Source organism: Bos grunniens, chromosome 3 (genome assembly GCF_055505025.1).
Source record: "Bos grunniens cultivar Pamir isolate PY7600 chromosome 3, Bosgru_T2T1.0, whole genome shotgun sequence".
Classification (NCBI taxonomy): domain Eukaryota; kingdom Metazoa; phylum Chordata; class Mammalia; order Artiodactyla; family Bovidae; genus Bos; species Bos grunniens.
The window spans coordinates 5,519,953-5,541,553 of record NC_141167.1 but is presented as its reverse complement, the minus strand read 5'-3'; the positions used below and the strand labels follow the sequence as shown (position 1 = coordinate 5,541,553).

Here is a 21,601-nt window from a genome sequence, read left to right as displayed (position 1 = left end):
TAAACCAGGTAGAAGACTTCTTACTTTTGGATACCATACTTTTCAGTTGTAGCATGTTCATTTGTTTCTTTAAAAAGATGATTCTAAATTTCTATCTGCCCACACTGGCCATGGCCAAAGCTGGGGGCCACACACACTCCAGGTTACTCCAGAACAGGATGAGGAAACCATGGCCAGACCACAGTGGGCCGTCTCCCCAGAGAGCACCTGCCATGGATGCTATTGCTATGGCAGTGACGTCATAATGGGGGCCACACCCCTTCCAGGGTTGATTGACAGTCCTGTGTATCTGGAAACTTGTTTCTGCCAGGACAGACTCTTTGTCTGTCTCGTTATCTTGTGGACCTCAAATGCCTTGAACTGCACTTGGCATACAGTGCTCAATAAATACTACTGAAAGAAACAATTAGTAAAGATGATCTGTCCCTCAATATCAGCTTTTGTATCTCCAAATCACAAGAGAAGGTGGACAAAACTGTAAGCTAAGTAGATTAAACTGTACTGTGAGGTATCATTGCTGAAATAGGCTATAGCTTTCTCTCCTGTTACAAAATAAACACGAAACCACAGTAACTCACTGGGAGGTTGCTTATTGAGTATGGAATAGCAAAGAAGGTGCCTGGACGCACTGAATTTTCACCAATGCCATGACTGTGGCATCTTAAGGCCCTGATCTAGCTGAGAGGGGTCAATCTGCATAGGAGCTGGATTTGATGAATCAACTCACTCAAAAATATGTGCTGAGGACTTGCTGTGTGCCAGAAAGGTTTACAATAGTGAGCAGCAAAGACAGTCACACAGTCCTGCACTTCAGTAGATACGGGAAGGCAGATACTAACAGAAAGATCTTGTCAGTAAATATAACACGAAAACTGTGACAAAGCAGCCGGAGGCCACTACAGCACAGTGTCCAGTGCCTGCAGAGCCACCAGGATTACTCAGAGGTCCCAGAAGGTTTCCTCGAGGAAAAAGCACTTGGACTGACCCCAGGGATGAGTAGGGGTTTAACCACACTCAGGATGAGGGTGTGGGAGCAAACACAGTTCCAGAGAGAGCAGCCTGTGGGGGGAGGGAGCGCAGTGTGTTTGACGGACAAAGAGGAAGCTCAGGGTGCTGGAGTGCAGCCAGGGAGGGAGCAGTGGGTGATGAGCCTGAAGACGGAACTCTTCCCAGGTCAAGCACGGCTTTGTAAGCCTGGCAGAAGATTGTCAGCTTTATCCTTGTGGGAACTAGGGTGTCACTGAAGGGTTTCAGTATGGAGTGCTAAGGTCATATCTGTATTTCAAGAGGGGTGCTCAGGTGGCTGTATAATCTCTGATCAAGTCACTTTCTCTGGATAAAGCTGGAATAACAGCCAAATTGTATCCCTCTGAGTCCTTTTTCTCCTTTCCGATGTTCAAGGTTGTCCCTTCCCCTTCTTCTAATGGTCTTCTTAAGGAGGGGATTTAATATAGCTAATTAAGTCTCAGCTTACGAAACGAAATCATATTTATGTCTCCCAAGGTCGCATGGATTGGAGTTTTGAGAACTCAAAACTCTACATTTACACAATTACCATCAATCTGTTGGGGGTACCCTGAGCACATCTATTGTGTGTTCAACCAGTTTAATTCCAAGAGGGAAATTCACAGCAACCCCATCCTGGGACACTTCATGAGCTAGGCCATGGTGGAGGGCAGACTCCAGGCTTCAAGGAGTGGGAGGGGCAGCAGCGTCAGACGGATGACCAGCTGTTGGCTAAGGACAGGAAGCCGAGTCGCAGCTGGAGGGGTGCAGCCACCTCCTGTCTTCATTTTCCCTTTTGCTTGGCTTGATTGCCCCATTCAGTCATTAGAGCATCACTTTTTGAAGACAGGAAATTCATTAACGGGGTCAACCGGTGGCATAAATAGGTGCCCTCACCTATTTATGGGAGTTACATATAGAGAACCCTCATTAGGCTATTGGCTTCCCTGGTGGTTCAGATGGCAAAGAATCTTGCAAGGCAGGAGACCTGGGTTCAATGCCTGGGTCAGGAAGATCCCCTGGAGAAGGAAATGGATACCCACTCCAGTATTTCTGCCTGGAGAATCTCGTGGACAGAGGAGCCTGGTGGGCTACAGTCCATAGTGTCATAAAGAGTGGAACACGACTGAGCGACTAAGCATGCGTTGGGCTACAATGATGGAGGCTCAGAAGAGGTGCATGAAGGACATTCAGGTGTTAATCTGAAGAGTCAGAGGTAAGCTGTAAAACTGTAAAGTGTAAAATCAACACAAAAGGCTTCAGGATAGAGTCACTGTAAAGACACCACATGTCCCCCTGGGCTGGCAAACTAATCACTAACGCAGTTGAGAGTGTGACAAACTCAGGGAGTGTGTGTGTCCCAGGGAGGGCTGATGGACCGTGGGAACTTGAGAAAGCCCACACCCCCGCCAGCTCCTCTGCCTGGAGTATCCTGGCCCCAGAGGCACAGCTGGCTCCGGACCCAAGGGAACCACGTTCACTGCACTTCTGATGCCAGTTGTATGGGGGTTTCCTCCACCAGGAAATCTTCTGCAACACCAGCTGGGGCTCCTACAATCTAACTCAATTCTGACACTGTCGACCCGGAGATATAGAGTCCCATCCCACAGGTGAAGGGTGATATCCCACAAAACTGCCCCCACCCCACTCCAAATGACAATCACAAGTCTAGACTGTCACCTGTGCTTCTGATCCACCAGCTATAAATCTACGGTTCCCACGACCCCCTCCTCGGGTTTGATGAACTTGTTAGAGTGGCTCACAGAACTCATGGAAACACACCTATCAAGTCATCAAAGGACACGATAAAGGACACAGAAGAACAACCAGATAAAGAGGTGTGTAGGGCAAGGTCTGGGAGGGTCCTGGGCACAGGAGCTTCTGTCTCTATGAAGTTGGGGTGCGGTACCCTTCTAGAAAAAGCAAGAGGATTCCAGAAAAACATCTACTTATGCTTCATTGATGAAGCCGAAGCCTTTGACTGTGTGGATCACAACAAACGGTGAAAAATTATTAAACAGATGGGAATACCAGGCCACCTTACCTACCTCCTGAGAAACCTGTATGCAGGTCAAGAAGCAACAGTTAGAACCGGATATGGAACAATGGACTGATTCCAAATTGGGAAAGGAATACGTCAAGGCTGTATATTGTTACCCTGCTTATTTAACTTCTATGTAGAGTACATCATGTGAAATGCCCGGATGGACGAAGCACAAGCTGGAATCAAGATTGCTGGGAGAAATATCAATAACCTCAGATACACAGATGACACCACTGTTATGGCAGAAAGTGAAAAAGAACTGAAGAGCCTCTTGATGGAGGTGAAATAGAAGAGTGAAAAAGTTGGCTTAAAACTCAACGCTCAAAAAACAGATCATGGCTATCCAGTCCCATCACTTCATGGCAAATGGATGGGGAAACAATGGAAACAGTGACAGACTTTATACTCTTGGGTTCCAAAATCACTGCAGATGGTGACTACACCATGAGATTAAAAGACGCTTGCTCCTTGGAAGGAAAGTTATGACCAACCTAGACAGTGTATTCAAAGGCAGAGACATCACTTTACTGACAAAGATCCTCCTAGTCAGAGCTCTGTTTTTTTCCAGTTGTCATGTAAGGATGTGAGAGTTGGACCTTAAAGAGGGCTGAACGTTGAAGAATTGATGCTTTTGAACTGTGGTGTTGGAGAAGACTCTTGAGAATCCCTTGGACTGCAAGGAGATCCAACCAGTCAATTCAAAGGAAATCAATCCTGAATTTTCACTGGAAGGACTGATGCTGAAGCTGAAACTCCAATACTTTGGCCACCTGACGTGAAGAGCTGACTCATTTGAAAAGACCCTGATGCTGGGTAAGATTGAAGGTGGGAGGAGAAGGGGGTGACTGAGGATGAGATGCTTGGATAGTATCACTGATTCAGTGGGCATGATTTTGAGCAAACTGCGGGAGATGGTGATGGACAGGGAAGCCTGGTGTGCTGCAGTCCAAGGGGTCGCAAAGAGTCGGACACGACCAAGCGACTGAACAACAACCCTTCCAGCATGTGGTTGTGTTCACTCACTTGGAAACTCTTCAAAGCCTGTGATTATTGGGGTTTTACAGAAACCCCCTCACACGGGCATGATCAAGTATTGACTCCATGTCCAGCTCCTCTCCCCTGTCTTGGGAATGGGGTAGATGGAACTGTGATTTCCAGGCTTCTGATCACCGCTTGGTCTTTCTGGTGGGAACAAGCCCCAACCTGGGAGCCACCCAGAAACCCACCCAGAATTGCTTCATTGTAACAAGAGAGGCTTCCAGTGCACTTATCACTTAGGAATTTACAAGGGTTCCAGGAGTTCCATGCCAGCAAGTGGGGGCAGAGACCAGTAGGAACATTTTCTATTATCTCACAGGACCCCAGTACATAACATTGAATATTGGGATCTGACTGGCCTCTAAACCACTGGTAGATGGATGAGTGGCAACTTAAAATTCAATTCATCAGATTCCCTGACTCTCCAAGAAGCTGCTCTTTGCCACTGGCCTCCTCCCCCACAGATCTTCTACAGGGTGGTGGGCATTTGAGGCACATGTCCTAGCTCCTCTGAGAGTTCTCATCCCACCTGTGGGCTTGGGTACCACGGATCCGCAGTGAGGAGGGTGGGGAGGTCACTCCCAGACTGGATTTATCCCATTTATGATCCCACAACCCTGAGGGCTACGCGCTTGGTGGACCAACGCACAGTGGACCAGGGGAAGTTCACCACAGGCGGGCACGTTTCCTGGAAAGCAGCCCAGGGCAGCCAGGATGCCTGGACCAACCCTGGCCTCTGGGGCCGGGCTCCTGGTCACAGCTCAGTTCTGCCCTCTGCCTCCCGAGCGTAAGCATCACTCACCTTTTTACCTCCTTTCTTCTTTCCTGTTCTCGCTGATAGTTCCTTCTCTCTGTTTACAGCTAGTTTCAAGTTTTTTAGTTCCTGTCTCATCAGCTCATCAACCTAGGTCAATATAAAAGATACTATGTTTTAGGTGAACTTGCCTGCTTTGTGTTTTCTTTGCAAAGTTAGAAACAGCTTAAATTCTGGGTAGGTCACGAACAGGACGTTATAAAGAAGCGCTGCAGTGGGAGACTTGACCAGGACTCCGGCGTTAAAGCCGCTTTACCTGCACTCTGATCTCTGACTCCAGCTCCTTCCGCTTGCCTTCCTTAATCAGTTCAGGGTCATAGTCCTGGGGGAAATTCCACGATTCGTCTTTATTCTTCCACAGGTCTGCACCCCAGAAGGAGAAAGAAAAAGAAAATGAATTGTTTTTCTGCATGAAGACTAACAAAGGCAGTTTCGTGAAATATAACACAAATTCAATTTTCTACCCTATGTCCTTCTTTTCCACTTTCCAAATGGAAGAACTGTGCCTGTACAACATCTGAAAAATAAAGAAGAAAACTGCTAATGTGAAAAGCTCTAATAACGAAGTATGAAACAAATGGTACCATTCTGTACCATCATAGTCATGTATGGATGTGAGAGCTGGACCACAGAGAAGGCTGAGCACCCAAGAACTGATGCTTTCGAACTGTGGTGCTGGAGAAGGCTTTTGAGAGTCCCTTGGACTGCAAGGAGATCAAAGCAGTCAATCCTAAAGGAAATCAGTCTTGAATATTCATTGGAAATGCTGAAGCTGAAGCTCCAATCCTTTGGCCACCTGATGTGAAGAGCTGACTCATTGAAAAAGACCCTGAGAAAGAATGAAGGCAGGAGGAGAAGGGGACGACAGAGGATGAGATGGTTGGATGGCATCACTGACTCAATGGACACGAATCTAAGTAAACTCCAGGAGACAGTGAACGACAAGGGAGCCTGGTATGCTGCAGTCCATGGGGTCACAAAGAGCAGACATGACTTAGCGATTGAACAGCAACAACAATAATTATGGGGTTATGCAATTATAGGTGACTGTTTCTGTAATATGTTTTCCATTAGTTCTATTATTCACATGATTCAATGAAATGGGAGAGATTTTGTTGCTAGTTCAGCTTACCCGTGACTTACCTTGGGCCCTATTAAAAGCCAGCACTGAACACACAAATACCCATTACTCATCCCGAATTCAACAGCTGTGTTTTTGTATTACTTTTGGGATGTTTTTGAAATCATATATATTTTACATGTCCCTTTGGCCTTACCCTGGCAGTTAGGAGGATGGTTAGAGGAAATAAGGGTAATTTTGTATCATTGGAATAAATGGAAATAAAGCTGTTTTCTCAGAAGGGGAATTCCAAATGTTCACAGAGGTGCAGACACCTGGACCCTGGCCGTGGGACTGGAGGATCTCCCAGGGGAAAAAGACTTGCCAGTTGGGGAAGGGATCTCTTCCTTGAATTTGTGTTCAGACTGTGATGAAAATCTGCTGGGATCAAACCTGCAACCACCACGTAGCTGGGCCACTTTGCTGGGCGCTGGTCCCTGGGGGCACTGATGCTGCTCAACTCGGGAGGGCAGTCGAGGGCTGCGGGGATGCCCACCTCCGTCTGACAATGGCTACGACTGGGAAGAAAGGGGGCCTGTGCGGGGTCTGGACAGCAGGTGGTGAGTGATGGGGTGGAAGACTGGACAGGAGTGTGTCCCCTGATACAGCTGACCAAGTAGGGAGGGGCTGGCACTTACACTCAACACCCAGAGAACAGTCACAGCCACAGACAGAAATGCATGTCTGGGTGCACAGGGAGCCAAGCGGTCAACCCTGTAGGCAAAGGGCAGAGCTAAGTGGGCACACAGACGAGAAAGGAGGGTGGAATCTCTGGGTAAATCACAGAGGCCAGGGGTGAGCAGAAGCAGTGAAACAGGAAAGGAGAAGGGATGAGACACGGTGGGAACTGCAGATCCAGGGCGACAGAGCAACAAGGCCATGAGAGGCAGACACACAAGAATGGAAAGCCAGGCAGGGAATGGCCTGAAATCTCCGGCCGGGGGGAACCCGTCAGGGGGACCCCGCATCCTAACCACTTACCAGCTCCTGGCCCTACGTCGTCCTTTGCTTATTAACAATCTCCACCCCCAAGAGGCGAAGGGCCAGGCGGGACAGTGGCTGTGCTAAGAACACTTAAAATCACTTGTTTTTAGCAAGTGGAATTGAGGACACAGGACCACGGGGGGTGTCCTCTTACAGGGATCCGAGTCAGGACCACACAGGACACAAATGGAGGGAGACGGGGAGCCCCGATTTTCCAGAAGTGTGGGTCGGTTGCACAAGTCCTGGGGGGGACACCCTGATGCTGCTCCCAGAGGCTAGCAGGGAGGTTTCTGAAAGCCGAAGAGGGTCATTACAAACTGCTGACCTCACACAGGTCTGGTGGGCCGGCTCACTTCCTGGACAGCTGGCTGGGCACAGGGGTTGGCCTGTCTGGATTTCAGGCCTGGCAAGGGCTCTCAGGCTTAGCGGTCTCCCCCCAGCTAGACCGAGGGCAGTGTGGCCTGAGCAGGGCTCCACCAATCCTTGGCCCATCATAGGAAGATGGGAAGGAGAAATCTACCAGTGATGCAAAGTTTCAGCGGCAGGTTTTTGAAAAAGATGATGTTGAACGTACCCAGATCCTTTCTAGGGTGACGACTGTGAATGTATAAGAAAAAGATAACACATCACAAAAGTGCTGAAATTTTTGTAAAATTGATGCACCCATGGGTTCTTCCCTGGCAGGGTGGCCAGGTGGGAGGTGGCCCAGTCACTGCTGAGACTCAGACAATGGGATGAGATGGGGCTGGAGGGGCTTGGGGGTGTGCCTCCTGGATGCCCGTCAGAGGTGAGGGTCAAAGGTCAAGGGGAGGGACCCTCCCTGGTGGTCCAGTGGCTAAGACTCTGCGCTCTCAATGCAGGGGGCCCAGGTTCCATCCCTGGCCAGGCAACTAGGTCTCATATGCTGCAGTTAAGAGTCTGACTGCCACGACGGAAAGAACCACACGCTGCAAGGAATATCAAAGATCTTGTGTGTCGCAACTAAGACTCAGCCAAATAATTTTTTTTTTTTTTTTTAAAGTTCAATCAGGGCTTCCCTCATAACTCAGTTGGTAAAGAACCTGCCTGCAATGCAGAAGACCCCAGTTCAATTCCTGGGTCAGGAAGATCCTCTGGAAAAGTGATAGGCTACCCACTCCAGTATTCTTGGGCTTCCCTGGTGGCTCAGCTGGTAAAAAATCCGCCTGCAGTGAGGGTGACCTGGGTTCGATCCCTGGGTTGGGAAGATCCCCCAGAGAAAGGAAAGGCTACTCACTCCAGTATTCTGGCCTGGAGAATTCCATGGACTGTCTCGTCCATGGGGTGGCAAAGAGTCGGACACGACTGAGCGACTTTCACTTCAAGCAGAATCACCACCCCGATGGGGGAGGTAGCCAGCCTGGGACTGCGGGGTCCCAAGGGGCAGAAGACCCAAACAAGACAGATGGGGACCAGATGCGGCAGGGATGGGCACACAAGAAATGTCTGGAAAGCTGGCTCTGAAGAGTCGTCATTTTGAATAGTCATTCCCATGGAGAGTGTCAGCAAGAGACAGCTATCCTGCTCATGAGTGTCAGGGCAAGAACGCATTGACTACATGGTCTATCCCACTCCTTTGATGTGAAAAAATGTCTTAAGTCATAAATATCTGAGAGTTTCTTCTTTGGCCTGAACCCCGTGGAAGGGGGATTTTGCAGAGCTTGTGAGGTGTGAGTACATGAAGGGCGGTTAATTCATGGGCCTGAAGGGAACTGCTCCATCTCTGTGCATTTTCTGAAATCTACATAAGCTTACACTGAAGGGAACTCTGAAATGTAGGAATAATATGGGTTTAAATTCTTTTTTATGGGTTTAAAATGGTAAGTTTTACCCCTTGAAAATATAACTGCGCTAAAATGTTCTATTCGTCAACAATATCAACAATACCGGGATTTTTGTGCTGGCTCAGTGGCAGAGTCCACCTGCCAAGTTCAGTTCAGTTCAGTTGCTCAGTCGTGTCTGACTCTTTGCAATCCCGTGGATGCCAGGCTTCCTTGTCCATTACCAACTCCCAAAGCTTGCTCAGACTCATGTCCATTGAGTCAGTATGCCATTCAACCATCTCAGCCTGCCAAGTAGGAGACGTGGGTTTGATCCCTGGGTCTGGAAGATCCCCTGGAGAAGGACATGGCAACCCACACTAGTCTTCTTGCCTGGGAAATCCTATGAGCTGAGGAGCCTGGCGGGCTGCAGTCCATGGGGTCGCAAGGAGTCAGATATATCGACTAAAAAGCAACAACACTCAGCAATAACAGTAACAACTCTCTTCTAACAGATGACGACTGAATCTTGGTTGATAATTAAATCTTTGCAAGCAAAACCCACCTGCTTCATTAAGGTCTTTTAGAGCAAAACCCCTTTGTTATTCAAAGGAAGCTGCTTTGCTTTTTCAGGGGATAGATAAGACAGGAAGTAATGCATTTAATAGTGAAAGGAACACACAATATTCAACAGAAAGGAAAGCAAGATACGATTCTTCGTGTGAAGCAGTGGCACCCCGTGACATCCGCACTCGGGCTGTGCCTCCGATTTACAGATAAAGCACTTCCGAGCAGCCTTCGTGGGTTTTACTAGAGATGACGTAAATGGACCTAGTTTTCCACTGAAACGTTGTTTTTCTCATGACACTTTTGCACAGGGCACGATCCCTTCAAGAATTTCATGGACATTTATAAATGCAGGAAGCTATCCATGCTCTCAAAGGGAAACAACTGACCCCTCTTTCCTGTAGCAGAGAACGAGTTTTTAATCTGAGAGTGGGAGAAGCCAGGGCCGGGGCAGTTTTCATCGGCTCAGAAGTGGACCGAGGAGGGGGCTTAGTATCAGTAATTAAAATGCTAATGCTTCCTTTGAGAAGGAAAGCCTTTGATTTTTATGAAAAGGAATCTCAGATGAAGACACTGAATTTCTGTAAGTTACCGAAGACATGTCAGATAACTCATCAAACACCCCAACAGCCAACGAGGAAAATCATGTTTCATGTCTCCTGCTCCCAAGCAGCTGGCAGTTTTCTTAGCCTTGATGGAATTACAGGGTAATTACACACAAGGTGTGGGTTGTTTCAAGAGCTTTGCTGTGTGGGTCTGTGGGCTTCCCATAGGAATGTTAGATGTCCCCCAAATTAATTTTTATCAAAATAATGCAGTACCTTAAAGCCAGAGAGTATTAAAAAGATCATAATTAAAAAAAAAAAACTCTGCCTTCCAGTTACACCATCCAAGGGCATTTATTCCTACATTCATTTGTTCATTTAAAATGCATTGGCTAGATTCAGATTTATCCATAAACCTGATTTATTCATAATTTATGAAATTCATGCCCTGTCCCTGGTGGCTCAGACAGGAAAGAATCTGCCTGCAGTGCAGGAGACCTGGGTTCGATCTCTGGGTCAGGAAGACCCCCTGGAGACAGAAATGGCTACCCACTCCAGTATTCTTGCCTGGGAAATCCCATGGGCAGAGGAGCCTGGTGGGCTGCAGTCTATGGGGTCGCAAAGAGTCACACATGACTGAGTGACTGACAAAGCTGCCTGGTTCTCACAGACCTGTTGCCCTGCTGTGGGGAGATGGGAACACACCCCTGGAAGTCAGGTGGAGGCAAATATTGCGGCTCTGGGGCGGGCATAGGTGAGGCGGGAGACTGTCATCCCACCTGGGTCTCAGGGGAGGCCTGAAGGGACAAGCATTCCAGGCAAAGGGAACAGAAGGCACGACAGCCTGGATGTGTGAGTGTGAGCAGCTTGTGGGAGGAAGAGCACGCGGCCCACAGGAGGAGGATGTGAAGGTCCGGCTTCACGTGGGCTCTTTCGGCTGTTATCCAGAAAGATAACATCTAGATAATACGCTTACATTGCTTTTTCTTCTTAAGTCCCAGCCTTTTCTTCCAAAAATGTATTTTAAAGGTTTTACTGGAGTATAGTTGTTTTACAATGCTGTGTTAGTTGCTACTGTACAACAAAGTGAATCAGCCGTGCCTATTCATACATCCCCTCGTTTTCGGATTTCCTTCTCATTCACATCACCACAGAGCACTGAGCAGAGTTCCCTGCGATATACAGTATGTTTTCATTAGTTATATATTTCGTACATACAGTACACTCTCATCAGTTATCTATTTCATGCATACGGCACATTATCACCAGTCACCTATTTCATACATACGGCGTGTTCTCATGAGTTACCTATTTCATACATATGGCGCATTCTCATGAGTTACCTATTTCATACATATGGCGCATTCTCATGAGTTGTCTACTTTATACACAGTATCAGTTGTGTAGATATGTGGATCCCAATCTGCTTCTTGACTCATCAAGTTTAGATACAAGCTCCCGACTCCCTGTGAAGGTAGAGGAGGATTTTGCTCTCTCCCACTTTTCTTTCTTCATCCAAGCAGTTACAATCAGAGGTGAAGGGAGCCAGGCTTTCCAAGTCTTGAGCGTGTGCTGACTTAAAAGACAGTCACAACCTCAAAGTTGAGAGTTATGTTTTTACTCAGTGGGACTTTCTGGGACTTCAAGCCCAGGAGACAGCATCTCCAGTAGCCCTGAGAGACTGCTCTGAGGAGTGGGGTGGGGTAGAGTCAGGTTACATAGAAGTCTTCCAACAAAGGGCAGGTAGTCTGAACGTTAAAAGCATTTTTGTGAATTAAAGAAAGCCAGATATCTCGAGTTAAGGAACTTAGCACTGTTCTGTGTACAGGAACATGCAAGAGCCTGGGCTCGCTGAGCTCTTTCCTCCACATGCCTCTCAGCTCTCTGGGGCCAGTATCCCGCGTGTTTCACATCCAGAGTTCCGTGGTGCTCATCATAGGGAGTGGCTGCAGCCTCATGGCTGCCAAACCAAGCAGGTACTGTTCTCCTTCCTGAATGCCCTTAGGGCTCAGAAGATCACACCTGGAGGGCTGGAATCGCCGATGGCTATGACACTCATGTTCACTGATGTGGCAGGAATACTCCATTTCTCAAGTGTAAGACACTACTGAGATGCACCCAGCACCCGAGACATCCCTCCACACTGGCAGCCACTCTCAGGACCCCCTGGAGGCTGGGCTCCAACACAGTGAGTGAGTAACAGGAGAATGAAGGACTGACAGGCAGGAAGCCCCAAGGACAGCCAGCAGAGAACCAGAAGTGGGGGTTCTTTAGAAGAAAATGAGCTGACAGTTCAAAGGCTGGGAAAGTATCTTGAAGTCTGGTGATACATACGCAGAATACGAGACAAGAGAGGGTGTGTGCAGACCAGTACATAATGCCCTGTGACAGAGGGCAGCTGCGTGCGGGGCCTAGCCCTGAGTTCCAGGGGCACCCCAGCCGGGCCTGTGACTCTGCAGGGTGGACTACCGCGATTCCTAGCCAGGTCCCTTGGAAGTGGCTGTGGCCAGACTAACAAGCCACCCAACTGGTGCCGCGGTCCCCACCCGCCCATGACCTCAGCCCCTGGGTGTGTGGTGAGCCTGCTGGTGGCATGCGCCGCCCTTGCGCCTCTGGGCCAGCACCGCACCTGCACACCGGAGGCAACCAATGTTTGCTGAGTGAATATGTGAGTGAGTGGACGTCTGACAGAAGCAGTAGAGTTGCCATGTGAGCCTGCAATCCTACTCCTGGGCATATACCTGGATTAAACTATAGTGTGAAAAGATACATGCATCCCAATGTTCACAGCAGCATTATTTACAGTAGACAAGACATGGCAACAGCCTAAATGTCCACTGACAGATGGATGGATAAAGATAAAGAACTGTCCCATATATACAACGGAATACTTCTTAGCCACAAGAAGAATGAAATAATGCCATTTTCAGCTGCATGGATGAACCCAGATATTATCATATTAGGTGAAGTAAGAAAGAGAAGGACAAACACCATATGATACCACTTACGTGTGGAATCTAAAGTATGACACAAATGAGCTCATCTTCGAAAGAGAAACAGACGCACAGACGTAAGGAACAGATGTATGGTTGCCATGGGGGTGGTCGGGTGGGGGAGGGTCGGGCTGGGAGTTTGGGATTAGCAGATCAAACTATTATATACAGGATGGATAAACAACAAAGTCCTTCAGTATACAGCACAGGGAATGCATTCAACATTCTGCAATCGACCGTAATGGAAAAGAGAAGGAAAGTTGAGATTCTCAACATGAATGATGGCAGGTCTCCGACTGTACCTGCTGACCGGGCTGAGTGGTGTTTATGTCTTCCTGGTTGTTGTAAAGAGAACTGAGATGGGCGTGAAAACATGCCTTCCATGTCGTGGGCGCCTGATCAATGTTAATTTACCCTCCGACCTCCTCTCTCCCCCATTAAAGCAGCTGCCGAGTCCTTCCGAGGTCATACTTTCCCGGTGTTTCTGCCTCAGCTCAGCGTCTCCAGCCGAGTGGGACCCTGGCCACTAGTGCTGAGTGAGAGAACTGCAGGAGGGACATGGACTTTCTTATTTTACGGAACCAGACAGCCCATCAAACCTGCCACGACTCTGATAGAGTTGCTAAGGGTGAGGCTCAACTAACTGGGGGTATAAACCATCCATCAGTTAAAAATACATATTAAGTAAATAACAGTCCCCCTGCGGTCTGGCTAAGGCCAAATAAAGAAGGAGCCACATGCATGACTCAAGCGTGGAAATATTCTACTTCACACCCTTATGGCATTTCTCAGGAGTTTCCAAATAGCACTAATGACCAGGGTCACCCTGGCAGGTCATTCTGTTTTGGGATTTATCATGAGGGTGGAGTGGAACCAAAGGAATTGGACAACCACTCCAGTAAATTATAATGAGAACATCTCAAAGGCCAGTTCATACACTTGCCGAAAGAGCCAGATTACATTCTGAAATGGGACAAAAGAATTAGGTGTCAGCATGCAGCACGTGTCTTAGACTAATAGGATTACAACATTTTACTGTACATACGGCACTGATTTTCCTAATTTAAACAATCCAGGGAAAATCCTTCTTCCCTTTCATTCCAAGCAAGAGAATGTTCAGCTGACGTCTCAAGGGTTTAAAACAGAACAGACGTTGAGACATATTCTCATCTTGCTCTTTTACCACCTATATGCTTTGAAGCCACTCAAAGCACTTTTAAAAGAGAGACGGGCAGACGGACTTGGTAGTGGACGGCATGTTTGCAGACTCTCGAGTTTGAGCAAACTCCGGGAGACAGTGACGGACAGGGCAGTTAGACGTGCTGCAGTCCACGGGGAGGCAAAGAGTCAGACACGACTGAGCGAGCAAACAGCAGAAGTCTCTCATGACTGGGCACCAACGTCTGCCCAACAAGGGCACCCCAGTCAGCACACCCGTCCCGGTAAACTGACCTTTGTAGACGCTATTTCCTTCCTCCATCGTATGAAGGAAAACACTCGGTGACATTTTCCACATCTCTTCTTCTTCCTGCTAGAGCAGAATAACACACCCATTAACGACAGGCAGTTTACCTGCTGCGATCAGACACTGAGCGGGGCACACATGCGTGGTTACACTGACTGTGGAGAAGCATGTTTGCTCCTGGTTTGTGGGCTGAAGGTCTAGCCCCTCGTCCGCCCACCTGGGAGGTTTCCCTGCTGACAGTCTGAGCGGGGGGTGCTGTGTCCACTGACCAGGGCGGGGATGGTTTGAGACTTAGCTCCACCGGTGGGCTCACAGGGCCTTCCTGACCCAGGCACCTCCCTGGAGTCCCCCTGGCCCTGAGCTAGGTCCTGTCCTCTGAGGTCTGGCTCCTTCCCTGCTCTGAGAGCTGTTGCCCATCTGAGTCCTGCCACCTCCCTTTGCCATGTTCCCATGACCCAGCTTCGGGGCTGTTCCCCACCTGTGTTCTGCTCCACTACCTGTCAGCTTGGGCTTTGTAGGAGCCCAGGACTGCTCCTTTCTTTGCTGGCCTGTCCCCTCCCCGGGCCAGGAAGCCAGTCCTGAGCCCCAGCCTGAGCTGGAGACTCGGCCTCCCTCCTAGAGGCTGGTACTGTTGGCTTCCCTGCCCTGGACCTCTGCTGCAGAGAGAGCTCAGCCACCCAGAGCAGCCAGATCAGAGCTGCAGGGACCCTGAGCTCTGCAGGCGCAGGCCCTGCCCTGATCCCCAGCATAAATACCCTCTGCCCTACACCGCCAGGGCTGCTGTCAACCGTGAACAGCCAGATCTTGCAAAGCCCCATCTGATGTTTCTGGGCAATCATGTTTACACTGTATGAAGAGTCAAGTGCCTGATGACCTGGTTCTCGTCCCTCCAGAAAGGACAAAGGAAGGATGCTTGTCTACGTGATGTCCATGGGGAGTCTTCCAAAGCACCTGAAGCTCTCTGTGTGGCTTAGGGGAGGAGTGGCTAGAAAGGGACAAACATCTCTGGTGGGTCAGGGTAGAGGACGTGTCCTTTTTTCTGAGATCCCAAGGCCACACGCCCTGGTGGTTGGGCAGTGCCTGCCCTCATACCAGATCCCTCCCCACTCTCCTGCCCCGACTTCACATGGCTGACGGGAGGATACAGGGAAGGAGAGCTCACAGGAGTGATGAGAGCACCCAGGGGGGAGTCAGGCTTCTGGGAGGACCCTCACTTCTTGGGATGGGGTCGCAGAAGACCTGCTTGAATCACAGCTCATGAAATGTGCCACCAGCCTTGCAGAGCCTGGGAGAGAACCTGGACCCAGAAATGCTGGGGGCTCCAAGCCTATGGAGCAACTGACACACCCTTCAGGACCCACAGGAGGTCACAGCTCTCACTGGGGCAGGAGACCCACCATGCCCAGGACACCTGATCTTCTGAGAAGAATCAGCCGGAGAAACAAGAAATGACAGTGTTGGATGAAGGCGTGTCCTTGGAGGAAAGAAATGATTCACGGACAGAGGGGCACCTAAAATGACTAAAGAACCTCTTGATGAAAGTGAAAGAAGGGAGTGAAAAAGCTGGCTTAAAGCTCAACATTCAGAAAACTAAGATCATGGCATCTGGTCCCATCACTTCATGGCAAATAGATGGGGAAACAGTGGAAACAATGGCAGACTTTATTTTTCTGGGCTCCAAAATCACTGCAGATGGTGACTGCAGCCATGAAATTAAAAGACGCTTACTCCTTGGAAGGAAAGTTATGACCAACCTAGATAGCATGTTAAAAATCAGAGACATTACTTTGTCAACAAAGGTCCATCTAGTCAAGGCTATGGTTTTTCCAGTAGTCATGTATAGATATGAATGTTGGACTATAAAGAAAGCTGAGCACCGAAGAATTGATGCTTTTGAACTGAGGTGTTGGAGAAGACTCTTGAGAGTCCCTTGGACTGCAAGGAGATCCAACCAGTCCATCCTAAAGGAGATCAATCCTGGGTGTTCATTGGAAGGACCGATGCTGAAGCTGAAACTCCAATACTTTGGCCACCTGATGTGAAGAGCTGACTCCTTGGGAAAGACCCTGATGCTGGGAAAGATTGAGGGCAGGAGGAGAAGGGGACAACAGAGGATAAGATGATTGGATGGCATTACCGACTCAGTGGACATGGGTCCAGGAGTTGGTGATGGACAGGGAGGCCTGGTGTGGTGCGGTTCACGGGGTGGCAAAGAGTCAGACACGACTTAGTGACTGAACTGAACTGAACTGAGTCTTCTCAGAGGTGTTCCGTCCTCTCTCTCCAGGTATCAATAAGCATTCGTGAATCTTTAGTATTTTTAGAGTCAATGTGTTACTGACCTGCGTGTTGTTGTGTTGTTGCCCTTTTGGTTTGGGAGACTCAGATCGGTCTGTATTTGGGGAGGATGGGACAGAGGAGAAGGGAAGGGAGACGAGGACAGGGAGGGGGACGAGGAGGGGCGGTAGGGGGAAGAGGAGGAGGATAGGGGGAGGGGGGGGGAGGAGGAGGAGGGGGAGGAGGGGAAGGAGTGCTACTCCAGGGATGGGAGCACAGCAGCAGAAGCACTTTTCACAGAGGGACCAGTCAGTCCATGGTGGTCTGAGCTGGGAGGCTGGGCTACCTTTTGGTAACTGGAAATCAGTAGGGCAGCGTGTACTGGAACAGGGGCCAGCAGACAGATAAGAGGCTGGGAGACAGAGCAGGGACGGACCTTGCAAGGCCCACGAGCCATGATCTTCAGAGAGCATGACCTTGGTCTGGGAGCAGGGCGGCCACTGGGGGTCCCAGCAGAAGTCCGATGTTTCTGCATCTGCTCAACGGGTCATGACTCTGGCTGGAGGGCGGGATAAGGCTGGAGGGGGTGAGGGTTGCCCCCCTTCTCTCCGACCAGGATTCACTTTCCCATCTTCTTCTGTGGGAAATCCCCCTTAGGCCCCAGGCCAATGTCCCCTCCCCTGTGAAGCCGTCCTGGATTCTCCCAGGTGGACAAGACCCTCTGTGGCTCAGCGGGATTTGCTTGTCCTTCCTGGCGCCTGTTTCACCGTGTAGATGACCAGCTATTTGTGCACTTGACTTTCCTGCTCTCTCAGGCTGCGGGGCCCCCGTGGAGGGGGATCCCATCTTGCTGATGCTTGCACCCTATAAAGAACCAGCACCAGGCTGGTTCTGGCCAGCCACGCCGACTCCCTCTGCAATGGGGCAGAGTCCACACGCAGGTGGACTGGCCAGCTGACAGCAAGGTGGGAACATGGGCCCCAGCCATCACACAGCCTTCTGCGGAGAAGCGGTGGTCCCCATGGACCTGGGTCCTGCAACTCCCAGCTCCAGCCCACGCCTTCCAGGAGTCTCTGTCATGCGTCCCCCACGTGCCCGGCTCTCTCTTATCAGCGGACCTAAGTGGGCTGGTGTTGCCACCCACAGACCCAGTGAGTCACAAGAGAAGCAGGATCTGAGATATGCCCAGTCTTTCCACTCATTCAGAAATCTTATAAACATCACGGAGGATCTGCTCTGTGCAAACGCCCGCGAGGGACGTCCGGAGAGTAGGGGCCTGGCTTACCTTGGCTTCTCCTGCAAGCTGATGGCAAAACCATGTTGTATGTTTTGCAAAAATGGTTATTTATTGTGCCAAGAACACAATGGCAACAATGCAATAAAATTTTTAGAAATCAAAGAAAATAATCAGCTTCCTCACCATCACTTTTATCCAATGAACCCTTTGTTTTTCTTTTTCCTTTTCTGTACATATAGGCAATGTCTGTCTGTTACAGCATAATCATAGTGATATAAAAGTCTTGCCAGCTGAGTAGGTGAAACAAAGCATTTACTTTTAATCTCTATTCCTTTATTTGGTGCCACTGAACTGTATTTAGTGTTTTGTTTGTTTTGATTTTTTTTGGCTTGTTTACCAACTTTATGACCTTGTTCACCTGTAAACATTTCCCGAGCACCTACTGTGTGGGGAAATTTCTAGGGGCTGGGATGACAAGGACCCTTCAGGCTCCACCCCTGGGGCCTGCCTCTGAGTTCTCCTGTGCTGGGATTCTCAGATTAGTTGTTGTTCAGTCACTCAGTTGTGTTTGACTCTTTGCCACCCCATGAGCTACAGCACACCAGGCTTCCTTGTTCTTCACTATCTCCTGCAGTTTGCTCAAGTTCATGTCCATTGAGTTGGTGATGCCATTCAATAGTTCCTCTGTTGTCCCCTTCTTCTCTTGCTCTCAATATTTTCCAGCATCAGGGTCTTTTCCAATGAGTTGGCTCTTTGCATCAGGTGGCTGAAGTATTGCAGCTTCAGCATCAGTCCTTCCAATGAATATTCAGGGCTGATTTCCTTTAGGATTGACTTATCTCCTTGCTGTCAAGGGACTTTCAAGAATCTACTCCAGCACCACGAATTAGAAAGCATTGATTCATTGGTGCTCAGCCTTCTTTATGGTCCAACTCTCACATCCCTTGGGCTTCCCTGGTGACTCAGATGGTAAAGAATCTACCTACAGTACAGGAGACCTGGGTTATATCCCTGGGCAGGGGAGATCCCCTGTAGTAGCGAATGGCAACCCACTGCAGTATTCTTGCCTAGAGAATTCCATGGACACAGGAGCCTGGCGGGCTACAGTCTGTGGGGTCACAAGAGTTGGACACGACTGAGTGACTGACACAAACACACATCTGTACATGACTATTGGAAAAATCATAGCTTTGACTATACACACCTGTGTTGGCAAAGTGATGTCTCTGCTTTTTAATACGTTGTCTAGGTTTGTCACAGCTTTTCTTCCAAGGAGTAAGAGTCTTTTAATCTCAGATCAGTGGAAAGGGGTTAAATTTAAGTGGGGCCACGTGTTAGGCTTTTTAGATGGGGGTAGGCATCTAGGCATTTATCTGTTAACATGTAAGCCCATACGTCAGCCTGATCACTTGTGGCTTTCAGATTATCTGATGGGTCCCTCAGGATCTGTGTCCTGGGGATAGGAGAGAGGTCACTCTGATGGGGAAGAGGCTGATGACTTCTCACTGAACTCAGAGAGAAATTGTAATCCACTTTTAGATGCAAAAGGGAAAAATCAGCCCAGAAGTGGCCTGGGGGCACTGCAGACAGACAAAAGCTTTTCAAGCTAATTGAATTGCATAGAGACAGGCCCAAGCTTTTTCCCAGAAGAATTAACACCAAGCCAAGTCTGTTTATGGCTGCAGGAAACAGAGACAAGACTCTTCAGCATTTGTGCGATTGTGTGTTAGGAACAGGACAAAACCATTGAAGACAGTTCCAGGGACTTCCCTGGTGGTTGTGGTTAAGACTCCATGCTTCCAATGCAAGGGGTGTGGGTTCCATCCCTGGTGGGGGAACTAAGATCCCACATGCTGTGCAGCACGGCCAAGGGGTGGGGGGGGGAAATATATATATATATGTATATATATATAAAGGAAAATAGTCCCAAATGGTTGAACATACGGAACACTGAAAAATAACAAAGAGAAAACAAAAGCTGTAAGGATGAACTGCAGAGTGCTTTTTTCCCATGTTTTCTCTTCCAAAGCCAACATGAGGTCCAGAGAGAGGCAAACGAAATTATGCTGATATTGAAAGCATATTTGCAAAGATTGCTATTGGTCTGCAGAAAATGCCCTTGAGGCACCAGCATTCTCCTCTATCAAGGTCCCCCTTTAAGGGGATCTCCTTATCTGCAAGCCTGAATACCTCTGTTCAGGCAACTAACCTGTGTGTTAGTTGCTCAGCTGTGTCCGACTCATTGCACTCCGTGGACCGGAGCCAACCAGGCTCCTCTGTCCATGTGATCTGGGCAAGAATACTGGAGTGGGTTGCCATTTCCTTCTCTAGGTGATCTTCCCCACCCAGGGATCAAACCCGGGTCTTCTGCATTGCAGGAAGATTTTTTTTTTTTAATATATACCATCTGAGCCACCAGGGAAGCCAGTTTAAAACCAAAGATCCCAAATAAAGACCGGTTTGTTTTCTTACTGTTGAATTTTGAGAATTCTTTATGTATTATAGATACAAATTCTTTGCCAGATAAATAATATGAAAATAATTTTCTCTTAGTCTATGGCCTATCTTTTCAGCCTCTTTACAGGGTCTTTACAGAACATAAAACTGCTATTAATATTTTGATGAGATCAAATTTATCTCTTTTATGAGTCACACTTTCGGTGTTAGGTCTCAGAACTCTTTAGCCCCAGATCCTGAAGATCTTTTCCCCAAGGTTTTTATTTACAGGTTTTACTGTTTCATGTTAAAGTCCATGATACATCTTGAGTTAGTTTTTGTATCAGGAATGACGTTTAGGTAGATTTCCACTTTCTTGCCTATGGATGAAAGACTTATTTTTGGAAGCCTACCAGTCCCTAAAGAAGAAAACGCCTGGATCCATCTAATTCCTTCTGTCCTTCGGCATCTTCATGCTGAGGATCCCCAGGTGGATCCAGGAAAGGAATAGAGAACGTCCATTAATTTAAACGTGAATATGCTTGCAAAGTTTCTTGGTGAGCTGATCAAATGAATATAAGATTGGAAGTCCGAGTTATTTGAATTTAAGGTGCTCTTGTCTACAGTTACAGAGACCCACCACAGTGCCCCTTACTCTTTCCTCATGCTACGAAGCCCAAAATAAATTGGAAATCCAAGCAGGGACACTGAAACCTACAAGTTCACACCCCAAAACTTCTTCCAGTCGTCTCCACGTTCAACCATCTCAAAGACCCCACAGGGACATTCACTCACCCTCAGATTCCTGGTTGATGGAGTGCCTACGGGAGCTCTCCCCTGCTGCTCTGGGGACAAGAGGAGAGGCCCTGTGGGAGGGTCACGGCCCTGCAGGTAGAGGTGGCCCCAGGAAGGAGATGCTGTCATGAAGGGGTGGGAGGGGGGTCTCTGAGCCAGGCGGGTGGGCTGCTGTAAAAGCCCAGCTCTTTCCACCACCAGCAGCGCCTACCCTGTCCATCATGTTCTCAGGAAAAAAAAAAAAAATCCACAAGGTCAACAAACCCACTTGTTTCTCTTTCAACTTCGTGAACGACGAAGTTTGATTTTAAATGCATCATGTCCTGTGAGGCTGGATGCACACTTCAGACTCAGACCATCCCCACCCCAGCCCACACCTGGCCTTGGGTGGGACCAGGCCTTGTAGTAACCCTGCTTCCACCCTGGGTCTAACTGACTTTGCTGCCTCAGGCAATCCCTTCTCCACTCCCAGTCCATCCCATGACACAAAGCATGGATCTTAG

General features: G+C 48.7%; 1 protein-coding gene across 6 annotated transcripts in view; it reads right to left on the bottom strand.

Annotated features, from left to right (window-relative positions):
- The window catches only part of DRC11 (dynein regulatory complex subunit 11), a 187,615-nt gene that overhangs the window by 68,647 nt on the left and 97,367 nt on the right, over nucleotides 1-21,601 (bottom strand). For 3 of the 6 annotated variants that reach the window (XM_086376589.1, XM_086376607.1, XM_086376621.1), the window contains 3 exons: nucleotides 14,341-14,419; nucleotides 5,158-5,264; nucleotides 4,890-4,991 (listed from right to left, as the gene is read on the bottom strand). In XM_086376589.1, coding sequence (XP_086232715.1) covers nucleotides 4,890-4,991; nucleotides 5,158-5,264; nucleotides 14,341-14,419 — 288 coding nt within the window. The remainder of the gene's footprint in view (nucleotides 1-4,889; nucleotides 4,992-5,157; nucleotides 5,265-14,340; nucleotides 14,420-21,601) is intronic. The other 3 variants (XM_086376598.1, XM_086376614.1, XM_086376631.1) reach the window with 1 other exon arrangement.